The sequence below is a fragment of the Gobius niger genome, assembly GCF_951799975.1.
Source record: "Gobius niger genome assembly, chromosome: 4".
Taxonomy (NCBI): Eukaryota; Metazoa; Chordata; class Actinopteri; order Gobiiformes; family Gobiidae; genus Gobius; species Gobius niger.
The window spans coordinates 34884721-34903955 of NC_136855.1; the positions used below are offsets into that span (position 1 = coordinate 34884721).

The 19235-nt window shown below is 42.5% G+C and overlaps 1 protein-coding gene across 1 annotated transcript; it reads left to right on the forward strand.

Moving 5' to 3' along the window:
- The first annotated feature begins 663 nt into the window (after window positions 1-663).
- Window positions 664-18852, forward strand: minar1 (membrane integral NOTCH2 associated receptor 1). Its single transcript, XM_079554684.1, has 4 exons — window positions 664-1395; window positions 1529-3052; window positions 14657-14920; window positions 18330-18852. Exons 1-4 carry the CDS (start codon window positions 673-675, stop codon window positions 18525-18527), a joined length of 2709 nt encoding a protein of 902 aa, XP_079410810.1. The 5' UTR covers window positions 664-672; the 3' UTR covers window positions 18528-18852.
- The last annotated feature ends 383 nt before the right edge of the window (window positions 18853-19235 follow it).

Genomic DNA, 19235 nt, shown 5'->3' on the forward strand with positions numbered 1-19235 from the left:
TGACCCGTGGTTTTCAGAAGTGTTCAGTCTTTTCCAGCCGCAGCTGCCTCTGAGCGCACAGCGGAGGCTCAAAGGAGGGGCCAGCCAGGCGCACTCCCGGGGACGGCACATTCCTCGGGCCAGGACGCTCCAGGGGCCATCCAGCAGGCGGCAAAACGAACTCATCCGATCACGCGCATCCGAGAGGGCAGGAGAAGCCTTCACCTGCCTCTGCCCGGATGCTGCTTGGATACAGTAACCTATAAATGGGTGCTGTTCAAATACCGTCAGTGCGCGCGTGCTGCAGCGTGTGCGCGCAGTCTGCTCCAGCTGTGCGCTTTTTCCCCCTACCTGATTCTCCTCAAATGAACGCCGTGCTGTCCCGTTAGCCGATCAGGTGAGTGTCTAAGGTGCAGGACTCGGATTGATGATTGATGCATCCGAGAAGGCTCGTTTGTGCGTGCGTCTGCGCGTGTAAGGAGGGCTCCGCAGATAGTGCAGGTGCAGATAGCTCCAAAAAACATGTCATTTAGGTGATACAAATGCATGTCTAAGATTATAGCTTTGTCGTCTACATTTCTGATCTGGGAGTTAGAGCTGTCCGGAAGAGGGATACCTGTCTGTGTGTCTACTGTCAGGATTCTGTGTGATTGAGGTTCTAACTAACTCTGTGTTTGGCAGGTGTCCACAGTCATGGAGCACACTCGGGAATACCCTGGGGAGTACCCTGTGGTCCTCAGCCAGATCCTGTCTGAGCTCAAGTCCAAACACCAGACAGCTTCCCACCCAGAGCTGTGTCGCTGGCTGTGTTCGCGTTTCGACCTGGTGCACCTGGCCAAACTGCGCAGTCTGCTCTTCCACACTGCCAGCCTGGACCCCTCCTTCCCTGCATCTCTGTTCAGAGATAGGATGTGCTGCTCTTCGCCGGACCCCTATTCCAAAAAGCTTCAATTGGCTGTGGATATTGCATCCATGTTCAATATCATTCAGAACGGAAGCCCAGCAAAAGAGAGGTTGCCTATAGCCCGAGCCCCCTTCCACAAGAACCACTCTGTGGGAGGGTCAGACTGCCTTCCCCTCCCTGCCCAGAGCTCCAAACCAGTGACTGACAACAGCCCTCATCACTTCATCCCTGCCACTGACCCCAACTTTCTGCTCAAAGTTAACAAGGACTTGAAGTGTAGAGCAGCTTCTCTGGATAAACTCCACCCCTTGCCCCTCTATGGCCCCGGGACCATGGGCCGCTCCTGTGAGATGCAGAGTACGTACTTCCCCATGGAGGCTGACAGTGAAACCAGCACAGAGCAGGAGTCTCTCTCACAGTCGGGCCCCCAACCAGAGCCCCTTCGCTCCTGTGTCCACAAGAGGAATATCTTCAAGGAAGATTTTCACAACATGTCTGCTTTCACCCCAAAGGTGAGTGCCTCAAACTGTTCCACACGTTCACTCTACTGCAGAGCTCAAACTGTCTTTAGCAGCAGAAGTAAATGTAAAAAAGTTAATTGATATTTATGTCTTTATTAAACTTAGTGTCTCTATGCTGTTGCAGGTGATCAGACAGTCCAGTGAGTGTACTGAAGGCGGCCACCAGAGGGAACTCCAAAAACCTGTTGTATTCTTCAATCACAGTTTCGAGCTGCCCTGCACCAATCCTTACATGGAGCAAGGCTTCAACTCCCCATTGGAAGAGCGACAACGTGCCAAGCACGAGAGTCTGGATGACCTACAGGCCTCCACCTACTTTGGACCCAGCACCGTGTCTGAGGCTGTGAGCACCTGCAGGTTCACAGACAGAGCACCAGAGAACACCCACATGGTCAGCACCAAACCAAACCGACCACCCCGGCCTGTCAAGAGCTTCAGCCTCAACACGGAGTATGTGCCGACTCCACCCAGCAGGCCCATAACCAACAAGAGACCCCTCAGAAACACAGCCGTGATGAACGGGGACCGAGAGTCCACTAAAGCTGCCTCACCTGCTCTGACCAACAAAGCCCAAGCCCCGCTGCCACTGACCAGTGGACCTGAACACATGGAGAGAAAGGACGAGGCCCCATGGTTTGACAGCAGAACTGTCAGCAGAGGCTTTCAGAGAGGAGAGCCCAGCTCCAATGTGAGCACACAGACAGAGAAGGGCAGTGAGCCCAGGAGGCTGAAGAGCTTCAGCCGCACTGACTCGGAGATGATCAGTGATGACATCAGTGACATATTCCGCTTCTTAGACGACATGAGTGTGTGTGACTCTCTGAACATGGTCCAGTCCTGCTACAACAGTAACGGCTCTCTGTCCCAGCTCACTCTGAGGTCTGACGCCGACAGCTCCCCTGAGCGCAGCACCGTGCGCCTGGCTAAGTCCAGACTGGACAGCCTGTTCCATTCTCTGGACAACAGTGATGACGAGCTCAAAACCAATGTGCACAGACTGGTGCTGAGGATCGGCGAGATTGAGAAGAAGCTGGAGTCTCTGTCCGGTGTTCGCTCTGAAATCACCCAACTCTTGTCCAAACTCAATCAGCTGGACCACAAGGTCCACAAACCAGAGCACGGCAAAGGGACTGACCCTGTCCCCGTGCTGTCAGACACTACACCCTCCCCCAAGGCCTTTCAGTGCCACACAACTGGACACCAGACTGGACCGACCAGTGGACACCCCAACGGACACATAAGTGGTAAAAAAACAGGACATGTTAGTGGACACGCCAATGCACACCCTTATGGGAACTCCGCTGGACACTCCAATGGACACACCAGTGGACAGCCTGGTGGGCACAACAGTGGACAGTCTGGTGGGCACAACAGTGGACATAATAGTGGGCACAGTGGTGGACACAGCAGTGGACACACCACTGGACACACCACTGGACACACCACTGGACACACCACTGGACACTCCAGGACTTTGGTGGACTGGAATAGCCCACAGGCTGTATGGAGCAACACTGGGGAGAGCCTTGGGGTGAAGGCCCTGAAGAACAGTCTGATGAGGAGGTCGTCTCGCTCCCTGAACCAGGAGCCGGCCCAGGACTGGAGCACAGCGGTGTACTGCACGGAGCGGCCGCGCATCAGCAGAGAGGTGAGAGAAAAAAACATTTGGGTTAGATTGTGCTTTAAGACACTGGTGCCCTCACTCGTCCCTGTAACACCGTTTCAATGAAGGTTGACACTCATTTGGTGTTTGTTGATTTTATGAGATGTGTGAACTAGGGCGTAAAGTGAAGTGAAGATAGATTCTAAATGATGTGACACTTTTAGTTTTGTAATTTGTTGGGCAGATAAATGACTCACTGTGACCACCCATTAACGGAGGGCAAGGGCGCGCCAGGCCAATCCTGACCAGCCCAGTCTCTCAGTCCTTATTATATTTAGTATTTTACATTTCAAAACGTGCAATAAGTTTGGAGAATGTTTTTATGCCTTAGTCATATGTGATATATACGTCACTTGTCAACTTCGTAAGTTTGACCTATTTGTAGATGCAGTGCCTTCAGAAATATTTCCAAAACTTGAAAAATGCTTTACAACTAGAAATGCAATGGCTGCGCCATTGCGATTGACTGCGGAATTGCGGGAAGCAAATGCAGAAATTGCATAAAATGTTCAAATTGCATAAATTGCCTAATTTGCATAATCTAATTTGCATAAACTGGTAAAATGCATAAAATGTCATGTTGCATAAACTGTATTCACCTTATTCCGCCCCGCCCACTTTTACCTCTTTTTGCTTTGTCTCGGCACTTCCGTTGTCCAGACACTTCCGGTCGAGCGCGAAGCCCGTTCATTTAAACGGAGAACGAGTGAAAATATTCTCCGCTCAAATCTAATGTTTAGTCGATTGATTTGTGTAAAATGTCCAATGTTTGCAGTCAACACTGCACCGTTTCTCTGCGCGGCCGAAAAACGGCTTTGTTTTCATGTAGTGACTGATTTTATGTGGACCTTTCCAGCCCCATGTTAACTGATAGGAGAAAAGGGGCAGGCACAATTCGGCGGTGCCCACGCGAGCCTCCGGAATAAGGTGAATAAACTTAATTTGCATAAATTATGTAAATTGCATAAGCTCTTTAAAATTCATAACCTACATTAGGCACTCAAAGCGCTTTACAGCAAGGATTCACTCACCCATTCATACACCAATGTACCCAGACACTGGGGGCAATGTGGGTGAAGTGTCTTGCCCAAGGACACAACGCCAATGTGCACTTTCAGGAGGTGGGATTCGAACCCCTGACCTTCCGATCATGAGACGACCCGCTCTACCATCTGTGCCACTGTCGCCCCTTTACAGTTTATTGCATAAACTGTTCATAAATTGGTTATATGCGAAAATCCCTATTAAATTGCATTATTCTGCTTTATATGCGAATGCATAAACTGTTTAAATTCCATAAATTGCTTAATTTGCAATATATATTTTGCATAAACTGGTAAAATGCATAAAATGTCATGTTGCATAAACTGTATAAACTGCATAAAGTGGTAAAATGCATGAATGGGTTAATTTGCATAAATTATGTAAATTGCATAATCCATCCATCCATTTTCTTCCGCTTTATCCGGGGCCGGGTCGCGGGGGCAGCAGTCTCAGCAGAGATGCCCAAACTTCCCGATCCACACACACCTCCTCCAGCTGTTCTGGGGGGACCCCGAGGCGACACCAGGCCAGCTCGGAGACATAGTCCCACCACCGTGTCCTGGGCCTTCCACGAGGCCTTGTCCCACTAGGACATGCCTGGAACACCTCCCGCGGGAGGCGACCAGGAGGCATCCGGAACAGATGCCCGAGCCACCTCAGCTGGCTCCTTTCGACGTGGAGGAGAAGCGACTCTACTCCGAGCTCCTCCCGGGTAACTGAGCTCCTCACCCGATCTCGGAGGGTAAATTGCATAAGCTCTTTCAAATTCATAAATCCTAAATGGCATAAACTCTTAAGTTGCATAAACGGTTTAAAATGCATAAAGTGGTTAATTTGCATAAATTGTTAATATTGCATAAACTTTTCTATTCCATAAACTGGTCAAACTGTTGAAATGGCCTCAGTGCCTCAATGGCAGAAGCTGCACAAATGGCTGAAAGGCCTGGAGTCTCCCCATTGGCTGGATTCCCCCATACACACCAATGCAAAAATGTCAAACTCTCGTATAAAAAAAACTGGAAAACTGCAGAAGGCCAATTTTTTCTCAAAACCCACAAGTTGCAGAAGCTGAACATGCACAAAGTGCAGAAATTGCATAAAATGCAGAATAAAGTGCAGAAAAGCATTTTGGCCGATTGCGGTAAAACCGTAAGTTGCAGAAGTCCCAAAAGTAATAACACCCTTCTCCTCAACATGCGGAACATTTTGATGCATAACTTGCATAAATTGCACAAAGCATGAAGGTGCTGAAAGCTCTAGAAAATCGGGAAAAAGATGGAAGAGGAATAATAATAAAGAACATGAAAACCAATAATTGACTGCGGAAGAATACCGCAGTCAATCAATTATGGTACATCTATTCAAGTGACATACAACTTAGAATCTATAAATAAGTATTTGTGATATATACATTATCATGACTCAATTCATTGTTCTTTTAGTAGTTCATTATTAACTTTTGTAGATGGGCTATTTGTTTGAAATGAGCTTTGCCTTACACACAATAATTAGAATAAGATACAAGCATTTATTTTATTACAGATATTTTATTAAAGACCTAAAACTTAAACTCTCCTCAGACCTGATTGTAGCATCACTGGGAGTAATACATCTCCAGCTCGTCTCCATGGAGACATTGACTAAAGGCAGCCAAATATAAGATTCAAACAGGTTAGGCCCTCATCCAAATCCTTTCTTTGATTACCCACAGCACAAATAGCATTTTCTGTGTCGTGCTGCTCATTAGGAGCAGGTTTTGTATTGGCAACAGCATAATCATAAATGTTACATAATGCATCTTTAAAAAAAAAGCTTTACAATTATGGCTGTTCATTGTTAGCTTAAGGTTTGCAAATAACACACAAAGTATAAGTCATCAGTTCATGTTGGGCTGCAACTAACAATTATGTTTAATTTTTATGATGAATGATGAATGATGAATAATCGCGTGGAAGGTGAAAGGAAAATTGTAATATTTTCTAACTTTTTTCACATAAAGCCAAAGTGATGCTGCTTGAGGACATGATGATGGAGTAAACAAATGTTTATAGGACACTACATACCTTACTTTAAAATACTTTTTCATCAAACATACACATTTTTTATGTCATTTTTGCTCTATTTGACTGCTCTGAAACGGTTAATGGATTACTAAAATAGTTGTGAACTATTTAAATCAAGTACAGGTTTATCTTGTGTTTGTAAATGCTTCATTGGTTTGCCTCATCATAAAGTGTTCCCTCAATGGCATTCATATTTGTGTAGTACAATTCTACAAAACATAAATTGAACGTGTCATCTGCAATGAGAAGTGCCGTATCCCGCTCAGTCTGCGGCCAATAACGGCGGTATAGAGAGCCCTGCTACAGACGCACAGCCTGTTTGTTTGTCTTTCTCAGAAGTTTGGAAACTAAATGCGAACACAGTCATCCGCACTGAGTCAGCTGTCGTCACCACATGCCCCACTGTTATTTCACAGCGCACTCGCACACCCGGCTACTTACATCGGCTTGTTTGTTTATTGTAGGGTGGGCATCGCCAAGAATCTGACAAAAAGCATCACGATTCACATGTTGCTGTACAAAACATACACAGGTAATGTAAAATGAGATGGTATGAGGGGTTAATTCTGTATTAAAGGGGTCGTACCCTTTATTTCCTCGCCGTAAATTCAAATCTGTTTTGTTCCGTTACAGTATGTGGTGTTCACAGACATTTATGAAAAAAAGAAAAGGCCTGTATGTATTAAACTAATACACTAATGAACTTTCTTATGTAGCGAAAACCAGGAAGTGTTAGCAAGCCAGTTGTTGTTAGCATCACCGGGAAAGTGAAGCTTTGCAGTGCCTCCAGAAGTTATGAAACAGCCGTGAATTGATTTTCGGGCGGCATTTGTTAAGCTAGGAATGAGTTTGGACGGCGGGTAACAGCTTAAACTGAAAATGGGAGAAAAAAACAGGTACAGGGGCTTTAATAGTTGGGGCGAGTTGTCAATGACAATCTACCATAAAAACTAATACAGACTCTTTGTGCCACTAACACACTAAATACACACTTTTAGGAACTGGCTCAGAACATGTTGAACTAACAGAAAAACAGATTTCCCATTTCCAAATGGAATAAACCCACTAAATGTTTGATAACCAAGCGACAAGATATTTGATATTTGTCTTGCGATTCGTGCCCCAAATATTGCAGCTTTTAATAGACCTAATTATACTTCAGGCTAAAACACTGACCAGAATACTCACATTACACACTCTCCGTCATCCAGGAGTTAAATGGATTTTCTACCTTCATTGGGGCCAAACATAGACATAACAGACCGTCATTACTCACTCCTCCGTTTGACAAAACAGCTACGCCCCAGCTCTGATGAAGCGTGTTCATAAAAAGGGCATAAGGGCTGGATCTTCACTGTAGACTCGGCAGTCATAGGCAGTTCCAATGCTAACAGTCCAGCCCTCATTAGTATACGAGATTTCTAAAACTGTTCTTGCGAAAAGCATCCTGGTCCCTTTAATTGTGCCAGCGTTATCACAGGAGCAATATCTAGTTGTAGAAAGTTTAACAAAAATAGGCACCAGGCTTTACAGTTGTTTAGAACGTGTTTAAAGTCCAATGCTATGCAATGTAAAACTAGCTTGTTCTGCCGCCACTATATGGAGGTACTACAGCAATGGCGGCCAGTGTCGGCCCATAGCGTCGTCGGCGTGAATTTCTGCTACAAGCGGCCATTGGGGATGTTAGAGTGTGAGCTTACCGTTTGACCCATCCTTGGAACAGTAGGTGCCGGTAATGCCCTAACATTTGGTGGCAAACCGCCGGAATAATCCCTAAGAAGAAGAAACAGTCAAGGAACCCATTCACACTCTGTTTCATACGCTAATGTACACAGACACTGGAGGCAAGGTGGGTGAAGTGTCTTGCCCAAGGACACTTGCCTGGCCTGCCAGACACTCCTCCTTTCTGTTCAAAAGAAGAACCGTCTGGACAGCTCCTCGCAGCCTATCATTTCACAATTTTACCCACATCGGTCCAATCACGCACCGAGAGGCGGGACTTCATTCCCCCAAGACGCGGAAGCCGTCACCACACTCTTCCAATAGAGATTGCCGTGCGTGGCGAGTGATATGATGTTTTCTTCTGCTCTTTCGTTTTAAATCTCTAAAACCGGAGCAAGAAACAGCGTTCGAAGCGTTCCTCGAAAATAAGGACGTTTTTGGAAAGGCTTCTTGCCGCTTGTTGCTGCGACGTATCGCGCGTTGCTCTGATTGGTTGATGCCGTCTGTCAATTACGCCCACTAGGAGATCGTCGAGATCATGCTGACTCCCAGACTATATGTCTTTGAAATATCTATGAAAAAGCATGTAGTTTGGCAGGCCAGGCAACAAGGACACAACGACATCATGCATCTTCAGGAGCTGGGACCCGATCATGAGACGACCCGCTCTACCAACTGCGCCACTGACGTTCCAGTTATCGATTGTAGTAGAGATGTTCAGATATTGTTGAGTTTCATCCCATCTTCAGAAGCTTCTGGCTTTTTTAGTCAAAATGTCAAAAGTCAAAATACACAAGCAAAGTCGATTTAACCACTGGCCACAAGTACGAGGAGTGGTCCAGACTCCAGACGGCCTTCGTGAAACGTCTCAAACTCAGTTCAGGATGAATCAATCAATCAATCAATCAATCAATCAATCAATCAATCAATCAATCAATCAATCAATCAATCAATCAATCAATCAATCAATCAATCCAATCAAAACAACTTTATTCATCCCAATGGACAATTCTGTTCACTGCTCTCTGGTCATAAAAAAACAATAAAAGGAGACACATACAACCAATGATGCGTATGTGAAAATCTCTACAATGATGACACACTACACTCAGCACTATTTACATTGTATGATTCTCATTGAAGACATTAAACTGTGAATTAACACAATGGGAGTATGTAGGAAACAAACTAGAAATGACTCAAAATATGTTTCACCCTTTATTCTTTGCATTTTCTCAATGAGCTTCATAAAGTCATCCCTGAAACAGTCTGTGAAGTGAAAACCATTTCTGGTGACTTCATGGTGAAGCCCATTGAGTTAAAAAAGTGCAAAGCAGAAATCAAAGCAAAAGGCGGGGCTATTTTGAAAAATCCATTTCAACTTTATTTTTTAATAATCCCATGTGTGTTCATTCATAAATAATGCCTTCAGTGAGAATCATCCATGTAAATAGTCTTGAAACAAAAGAAAACCGCATAAAAAAGTGTTCTTGTATGTACTGTATGTTGGATATGTTCCAGATCCATTTACCCCAAAACTTGAGAGAAAATGGAATGTGATCCCCCAAATAGAGGACACAAACTAAACCTTGCATATCATACCCTAAAACATAACCCGGTCTAATATATATTTCCATTATAAGCTATGCAAACACCTCCAAGCTGTGGGGCTGTGCAGCTCCCAGATACTGTCTCCTCTTATCTATACCGGCTAAACACACAGGGCTTGAGTGAATGCGGCTAAAAATAACCAAGAGCAGAATCCTTCAGCATAAACAGCAAACTGTGGCCTCGGCACCAGCTCAAACTCTGGGTCTCATCCAAAGCATTGTCCTTGTCTATTCTGGCTCTGTCGTGCTTCGACTAAAACTGAACAAACATGTAATTGTAATTTGAAATGTTTGAATTAGATCAGCAATGTAGTTCTGCAATGAAGCAACTCAAAATCACTGCATTTCAAACTCCAGTCCTCTCTCATAATGCTCTTGGACGACTTCCATTTCTTGACACAAACTATTTAATATTTTTCCTTAATCATGTGCACTGTGCACACCTTAAACACACTCATGAGCATTAACATTGGAGAAGACACTGCCCGATGAACCGCTAAAAGATTGTCATGTATTTCGGGACATGTTTGTCGAGGTCTAAAGTAGACGACAGGCTTACATCATCAGACCTCATGGAGATGGGATAATTTGTTCTCCGCAGAGGACAAATTATCCGCCTGTGCGATTTGCTAATTAGACTAGATTGTTGTGACTCATCTTTCAGCTGTAAAGAGATATATCTCCTGTTTTTTTGCCTCAAGGTCCTATTTTATGCTTTCAGGCTGTCTGCCAGCTAAAAGCAAAAAAAAAAGAAAAATGAATTATGTGTATGATTGTGAAGCTAAAGGATCATCACTCGTGACATCAGCAGGTGGTGGGGGAGTTCTGATCCCGTTAGATGGGGATGAGCTGACAATGTGCGCATCAATGCACATAAATGCGTCATGTGCATTGACGTATGGCTTATACTGTACCTGCGTCAATGCACAAAACACAACTCCTGGAAAAAACTTAATAAAGATCAATCTCAATCACACAACTAGACACTTGCCCCGAGAATCGTCCAGTTGTCCTTTTCACAGAGAGTGGACACTCCCGCTTTGTTGTATGATTTAAAGCTAAAACTGTCAGTAATGTGGAACACTTTTTTTCTCAAATGAGACACTGTTTCTGAAATATAAAACACCTCTCCCTAAACATTAGACTCTATTTTCTTTATTAACACTCAAAAAAGGTGACTAAGACTTAGGACTGCTCGATTATTGAAAAAATATTAATCACGATTATTTTAGTCATAATTGAAATCACGATTATTTGTTGCCTTTAAAAAAAAGTCTTTGTTTTATTTATATATTTATTAATACAAAAACGAAGCTGAATATTTTCTGTTTTCTGAACAGTCATAAAAGTACAAATGTTTTCAAGTTTGCCTCGATTATGGACAGGTCTCTGTTTCACACCTGCCCCCTGCTGGCCAGCCCTCACACCTGCGCAAGTAAACTGAGCAGTGCTGATGACATCATCACACAGCACTGTTTGTTTTTATGTCAGTCAAAAGCATGAGCCATGGAACATGAAATGCGAAGGGAAAATAATAATAATGAAAGTCTGCTTTGCAAAAAAAAAAAAATATTGATTGATTGATATTTTTTTTTTCCTATTATGCTAATTTTGTAATCGTTTAGTGTAATAATCGAAATTGTAATCGAATTTTGATTAATTGCACAGCCCTACTGAGTGAGTATCTTTGATATAAAAGACCTTTCCCTCCGAGATAATATAAATAAATGATTCTAATCTACAGAATTGCTGAGGGCAGTACTTGACTGTATAGCAGTGGTGGGTCGAGGAACCACTTTCAGTGATTCACAAGCTTTTCCCAAGGAACATTTCTCTCAATATTTATGGCCCTGGTTCTATCTATAACTTGTGCTTCCATGGGAGGCGATCTCTCCTGTGGTTCTCCCCAAGGTTTCTCTTTTCTCCCACTAGGTTTTTGAGTTTTTCCTCGCCGTGTCAGAGAGTCTAAGGGGAGGACGCCCCTGAGGCTCAACACCACCTTCTGCCGATGTTTATTTGGACATTATGTTTGCCTGGATACTTCATTGGCCTGAACTTTAAATTGCCTTGTTTATTGTTTTCGTTCATTGTTTCAATGTTTGTGCAGTCCTGTGAGGCAACTCCTGTTGTGATATTGGGGTACACAAAACTATTGATTGACGGACGGATGGATGGTTGTGTTGAAAAAGAATGAAAACACTACCTGTTTGTGTTTTGTTGGAGCAGTGTTCCAATTCTGCCACGAAGTGTTCACTTTTGGATAGTGTGTGCTATGAGTAATGTCTCAAGAAAAAACTGTAATCATAGTTTTCCCCCAGTGAAGTGCCTACTTTACAAAGAAAGATGGACAAAAAGCATGTTATTCTAGTGAAATTGGCATATAACGTGTCTGATGTATCCGCGGTGTTATTTGCAGGGCGGGGCGCGGCGAGCTCATAGTGATGCCTGGTTGTTGTTGTTGTTAGTGTCATTAAAGCCAGTTGAAATGGCAGCGTGTGGGGGATGCTCTGAAACACTGCTGTGACATGACCTTTGTGGAGGATGCTCAATGGAGCGGGTTAGGGCGCACTCCTCGCCGCTCACTGCGCTCTTATGAAAATACTAACCAACTCCTACAAATCATCCATGCGGCCGAACAGTGCCGTGCGGCGGGGCAGCTCACGCTCTTTCAGCTGCTCATTATTATTCGCCAGTGCAGTCCAACAGCGTGTATTATTCAAGTTTCAGACACGTTGCTTTTGTATGTTGTTGACAGGAGAAGCATAAAAGACAGAAAGATTAAAAAGTTGTAGAAATCCTAAAATACACAGTACCGGTCAAAGGTTTGGAAACAGTTGTTATGTATTCACTTTTCTGTTATTGCATGATTCTCATTGAAGACATTGAACTATGAATGAGCACATGGGATTATGTAGGAAACAAAAAAGGGGGAAATAAATCAAAATATGTTTTCTTTATAAAAAATATTCAAAAATGCCACAAATTATTCTTACCATTTTCTCAATGGACTTCATAAGGTCATTCCTGAAATAGTTTTCAGTCTGTGAAGTGAAAACCATTTCTGGTGACGACATTGTGAAGCGCATTGAGAAAATGTCAAAAGTGCAGTAATTAGTAAGTAGTAATCAAAGCAATTCAGCTTTTGTTGTTTAAAGAAGAACTACGTTACTTGTTGACCTTGATAAATCCTTTCCGTAGTCCCTCTGGGGGTATTACAAGTGCTGATGGGATGATTGGGGGGTCTTTCATCTCCCCCTGGTGTCTCTGGCCAGAAAACCACCCTTGCAACTTTCCAGCTCCAACCCGGAGGTCTCAATACACACTAATGGAATCACAAAGAAGAAGCTAACAGGCTAACGGGCAAAGCTAACTGTGGGCTAGCGCCACTTTAGCAGTGTTTACAGCCAAGTTTGAGTGAAAAAACTATCTCCATTGTGTAATTGGATGTACAATATCCCTCTCTCCCTTTGTCTTTCCTGTGACATCTGTAGTGGCGCTAATGACCTCTAGGGGACCTCTCTCTCTCTATATATATATATATATATTTATTGTAAATTCACACATTTGTGGTGAAAAAGAAGAACTGGCCTGCTACAAATGTGTTTGAAAAGTAAGGAAAGAGTTTGGACACAGCTAAAATTTTAATTTCATGGCTTCCTCTTTTATTGTTTGTAATTAAAACATGTTGCAAAAATAAATATGAATACACATTTAGATGCTGCAAGATTGAGGTATTCAAAGGCTATTTTACAGGCCAGAATAAAGCTTAACATGACTAAAATACTGTATTTCTGCGCATACAAGAGCACTGTTGCTGGGGTGCCTTTAAAGCCACACCGCGTAACATTTTACCCAATAAATAATATTGAACTACAAACATTTATTTTACGACAGATATTTTCATCATTGAAAAATACCTCATAAATGTACAAACAAACATGTGCCTTTGCCGTGAGCGGCTCAGCTCTCCAAAGACATTACTATAACTTTACAGGGAGTGGGTGCGTCTCCAGCTTGTCTCCATGGAGATGTGACTAAAGTCAGCAGAATTTGAGATTTAAACAGGTCAGGTCCTCATCCAAATCCATTCTTTGATTACCCACTTAAAAATAGCATTTTCTGTGTCGAGCTGGTCATTAGGAGCATGTTTTGTAATGATGGCAACAGTATAATCCAAAATGCTACGCAGTGTGCCTTTAAATAAGGCCTATTAAAACACTAACTTTTGGAAACTACTATGTTGTTCATGGAATGGTGATTGTAATGTATGTAGTATAAAAGCCAGAAAAGTGTAGGCTACAACACTAACATATGAAGTGACAAAATTAAATTGCATTGAAAATAACTTTATGCAACACTAATATATCAGCAAATGGAGTCACCGAGCTTCTGGAATAAAAAACAAACAAACAAAAAAACATTAACTCATAGGCTTTTCAAAAATAAATAAATACAAGTTTGGATTATAATTTTGTGATAAATCATGACGTAAAACACACAGTTTTAATTGGGATATTTCTCTGAAGCTTTATGGAACAAAAGGTTGGACAAACAAATCGATAAATACTCAGAGTTCGATGAGTCAACGCAGCTGAACATTTCTTCACAAATAACAGCTGACGTTTCATTGTTTTATTGCAGTCAGTGCGCTTCAATTCATTTGGCTGCAATAATTAGTCCTTTCATTCATTGATAATAATCCCGCTATGCTCAATAATTAACACATTGCTTTAAATAATAATAACATTTTTCATAAAGTCTGTGGGAAAGTGGGATTTGTACGTGCTGCACCATATCCTGTGGCAGTGACGTAAAACGTGAGCGTGTAAGGGAAATAAAACTAGTGTAGGCGTTGTATGTCTCTAAAAAGAAACTATGATTCATAGGGAGACCTATGGTGGCTCCAGAGGGACAGAAACAAGAGACATTTGTCCTTCTACTGTGCCACATATGGGCATTGATCGTTAGCTGACGTCAAAGCAGCCGCCCCCAGCCCTGATGAGAGCATCCCCAGTGCTCCTGTGTGTTCGCTGATAAAGGGAAGCTCAAGTTACTGCAGGGAAAGCCCAAGGTTGTTTCCACATCAAACAAAAAGAAAAACACTTTCTGAACACGCTGTAGATGAAAAGTGCTGTGTCTGAATGTTGCAGGTGCAGCAGGAGCGTCAGTACGACCTGTCCCGCGCCGGCAGAGGCCCCGCCGAGTTCACCCCTCAGCCCTACACCCCGTCCCGAAAGCAGCACCTGCAGAACCCCCCCGTGTACGCGGACCTGGACCCCGCCGTGAAGAGCAGCCCGGTGTACTCCGAGCTGCGGCTGGACAGCACCCGCCTGCACCCGTCCTGGAGCGCAGCCGAGGGGTACGCCAGGCACGCCGAGCAGAGGAGCAAGCAGCACAAACCTCTGGACTTACAGGTGAGGGACCTTCCCAGCTGACTGTCCGCACCAAGAGCATTTGATTTGATCCGCACAGTTCTGACTTCACGCCATGTTAGGGAGAATATTCTAAAGGAAATATCATGGTGAGTAAAAACAACCATTATTACACAATGGTCAATGTTGATATCTTGGCCTATAGTTTTCTCCTTAAATATCTTAGTTTTCACGACTCCCTTATTTTATTTGCAACATTTTTTATTCCAGGAAACATACCAAATAATGTAGTGAAAACTGCAGTGCTCAATAGGGTTCACAAAATAATACAATACTGTTTATTTAGCTGAGACATTTTTTTTTTTCAGACGCTACATTATCTCTATCTTAAAACTGAAAGATGATGTTCACTGATTTTATTGAACAGTGGGTCAGCAGGTGGAGCTCACGAGGTTGCGAGCGCTGAGCTGGAGATCAGATCAATTCCATATTTAAAAGACTAAAAATATTTATGTGTATTTAATCTGATTCTTCATTGAGAACACAAGGGTTTCTGAAATGAGATCAAATAACAAAGTAAGCAATGTAAGTACGCATTGCTCAACTTTTTGAGTAATTTTGAGTTTTTCTTTGTTTTGTTTTTTGGCTTGATAAAGAAAAAGTATAAAGTAAAACTAAAGATATTACTCATTGTTTTTTACTGTGGGGGTCACAGATTGTTTTTGCATGGTAATCTTTGGGTCCCCAGTCATTTTCTTTTTATTTATTTTTGTCATTTGAGCTTTAGTTTCTTTATATCTTTATTTAAGGACAGAGACATTAAAGGGACTATACAGAGTTTAAAAATGTTAAAACTAAGTATTTTCCTCCCCATGTCCTAATGTGTAGAATGAACCTGTTCACCACAACTGCCTCAAAAATCCTGCACTGTCACTCAGAAAGTTGTAAATTCAGGTCCGAATTGCCTTAATGCACAAGCTTAATATAGAAGCTGCAGTTACGCGTAAGACCTGAGGTGGCAGTAGTGAGCATAAAATGACCAACTAGCATCTAGTCTCTTTAAGCTCATAGAGACATATTGCACCAGATTATTGCTAAAGCTAGTTTGCATTTAACAACTAAGTAGCTTTCTTCAGCACCATTTCAGAACCCACCAGGCATCAAAGCCTGTTATCCTTGTTATCTTGTTTTTGTATTGGTTGTTCCTTAACTTTTTTGTAGTATTTTTGTAATTGTTAAAGCCACACCGCGTAAAATTTATTTTATTTTATTACATTTATTTTATGACAGATGTGTCACCATTGAAAGATACCTCATAAATGTACAAACAAATGTGCTTTTTGCTCACCTCTCCTAATACATGACTTTACCGGGAGTGGGTACATCTCCAGCTCGTCTCCATGGCGATGTCGACTAAATGTTGTTCTCATCCAAATCCACTCTTTGATTACCCACTGCAGTAATAGCCTTTTTTGTGTTGAGCTGGTCATTGGGAACATGTTTTGTGTTGATGGCAACAGTATAGACTAAAAAGTTACACAGTGTGCCCTCTTTTATAAAATCACCAAACAAAATATTTTCCAGAAACATACATAATTTTAATTTATACCACAGAATAATAAGGGATATAAAGCAGCTGTAAAAGCCTGAATAAAGCACGGTATAGAGCTGTGTTCACTAAGGATGAACTTGGAATTATTTCGGATTAAAAAGAAGGTAAAAATTACTCGTGATTTTAGTGTTTTTTCGCTTTATTGAAACACAAAAATGTTAAGAAATAGTACATTTTATTGATCACTTTCCAAATAATGGATCCTCAAAGTAAGGTGTTCTTGGAGGACAAAGGAAATGTACCAGGTGTTTGCTCTCTTTTGTTACTATTATTTTTCACTGGAATAAACCTCGGGCCATTACCCGTTGGGACCTTTTGTCCCAATTTGTTCCCGTTTGGTCCCAGGATCCCCCAAAACTTTTTTGGGCCAAGTTTCAGACACAATATGCCAATGAAAAATTGATGATGTGGTCACATAATGTGAAGCATTGCAATGAAATTTGACATGATGAGGAATACGGTAATATAACATTTCCGGTACATTAGTCAAGGTGTTTGTGTCGTTCAGTTTTCAAATATCAGACCATTTATCAGTTTGTGGATGCAAAACAACTTTCTCCAACTAAACTCAGACAAAACTGAGATCATTGTTTTTGGCTCATAGACTCAAAGAGACAGTGTTACCAGTCACCTCGAGTCTCCCCCAAAAAATAAGGTTAGAAATCTAGGAGTAATCATGGACTCAGACCTGAACTTCAACAGCCACATCAAAGCAATAACATCAGCAGCTTTTTACCGTATGAAAAACATTGCTAAGATTAGAGGAATAATGTCGAAACCAGACTTAGAGAGACTAATCCATGTATTTGTCTCCAGCAGGTTAGACTACTGTAACGGCTGCTCACTGTCAGAGCTGTAGAACATCCAGATCGCTGCTGCTGGAGTTCTGACAAGAACCAGGAAATACGACCATATTAGTCCAGTGCTCCGGTCTCTGCCCTGGCTTCCTGTCACTCAGAGAATAGAATTTAAAACAGCTCTGCTACAAGTCTTTTCATGTACTGCACTAAAGTACATTTCTGACATGTTAGAGCCGTATGAATATCAGATATCAGATCGACCGTATGAACCATCTTGAGCCCTGAGAACTTCGGGGAGGTGTCTCCTGGTGGTTCTCAGAGTCAGGACTAAACACGGTGAGGCTAAAGCTAAAACCTCTGTCAATGTTCAAATCCAGGCTGAAAACAGTTATTTTTACCCGTGCATATTACACTGAAAGTATTTTATCTGCACTCACTAATTAATAAATGTTTATGCTGATGTTTTATGGATTGATTTCTTGTAATTTTTTGCAACTGTGAAGCACTTTGAATTGCCTCGTGTATGAATTGTGCTCTACAAATAAACTTATCTTGCCTTTATTAGTGAACATCAGAAGAATGTTCAATTGCAAATGCTCTTCACAGACTGCATTACTGGGACGCTCTGACATGGAATTAGTGTGCACATTATAAATAGAAAACTTCTTAAATTCATGAGCTTCAAATTAAGCCTAAAATGGGCCTTGTAAGACAGATCACCAGCTATAACAAAAAAAGGTGGTCCATAACCCTCATGAGGTATGGAGTTCTCCATTAATGTGTCCTATTTGGCCTATGCGATGATTCCATGGAAAATGTATTTTTATGGCAACTAACTTAACCTTCTTGGATTTTCTTCAAACCTTTACGTTTTAATGGATGAGATCTAGGGGGGGTTAAAATAGCTAGAATCAGGCCTGTGTGGTAAAAGTGCGTAAACAACAGTCAGTCGATTTCAGCGTCATTCAAACGTCTCCTTCGAGTGAATGCGTCCCGAAACTAGAGCCTTTACTTCCACTGCGTTCTGTCTCTGTTCCAGGGGACGTCGGCGCTGGACCCGGCCCACCTGGAGTACTGGCTGGAGGACGTGTACACCCCCGGGTTCGACTCCCTGCTGCGGCGGAAACAGGCCGACCTGCGGAGGGCGCGGGCCTGCAAACTGGCCGCGCTCATCGCCGCCGCCACGTGCACGCTGCTGCTGGTCATAGTGGTGCCCATCGTCACCATGAGGACCTGAGGGGCCCGCACGCCGCTCTCTCGCACTGTAGAGGACTGAAGCCAGGGCCGCTTCTTAAGTCTGTGGGGGCCCTGTCAGAGGTGGGGGGTAAATCGTCTACCAGATAATGATGTTGTTATTTGGAAGAACGGCTCAACAATTAATTCATGTTTAATTGAAATTAATATTTGAATGGTTGAAATTAAAACCTCTACAATAGTAAAACAGCTTTGGGGTGAGTTGCCCAGTGCCAAAAAACATTCTTTTTTTCACAAATGTCTGATTTTACATATTCAAAAGGACACAACAAATTTATTCTATTACTAGAAAAAACTATTTTGTAAAGGGCCTTGATGTCATGCAAACAAGCTCTGATAAAAGTTGCAAAAACAGCTGATTGCACTTTGATGAAGCATTTCTTTGCACATTTTCATCCCATTTCGAATGGTTTGCAAAAAATATTGAATGATTATCGTGATTAAGAAAGTCCAACATATCAATCATGCCTAAACAAAGGAAACTCTAACATAAAAGTGCACTCAAGACAGTCTAAAAAACAAAAAAAGTGGTCAATGAACTTGTTACTTGCCGTCTCCCCTGATCAGGGAGTGAGGGTTAGGGTTTAGGGATTAGGTATTAGGGTTAAGAACGGCAAATGTGACGTAAAATGTGTTTCACTCACACAGATCTCACACATTTTTTAGAAACTAGAAGGTCTTGGCTTTCAAA

Coding starts and splice junctions, on each gene's coding strand:
- minar1 (XM_079554684.1), top strand. CDS start 673: ATGGAGCACACTCGGGAATACCCTGGGGAGTACCCTGTGGTCCTCAGC. Junction 3,053..14,656: donor GGCCGCGCATCAGCAGAGAG/GTGAGAGAAAAA, acceptor TGAATGTTGCAG/GTGCAGCAGGAGCGTCAGTA. Junction 14,921..18,329: donor ACAAACCTCTGGACTTACAG/GTGAGGGACCTT, acceptor TCTCTGTTCCAG/GGGACGTCGGCGCTGGACCC.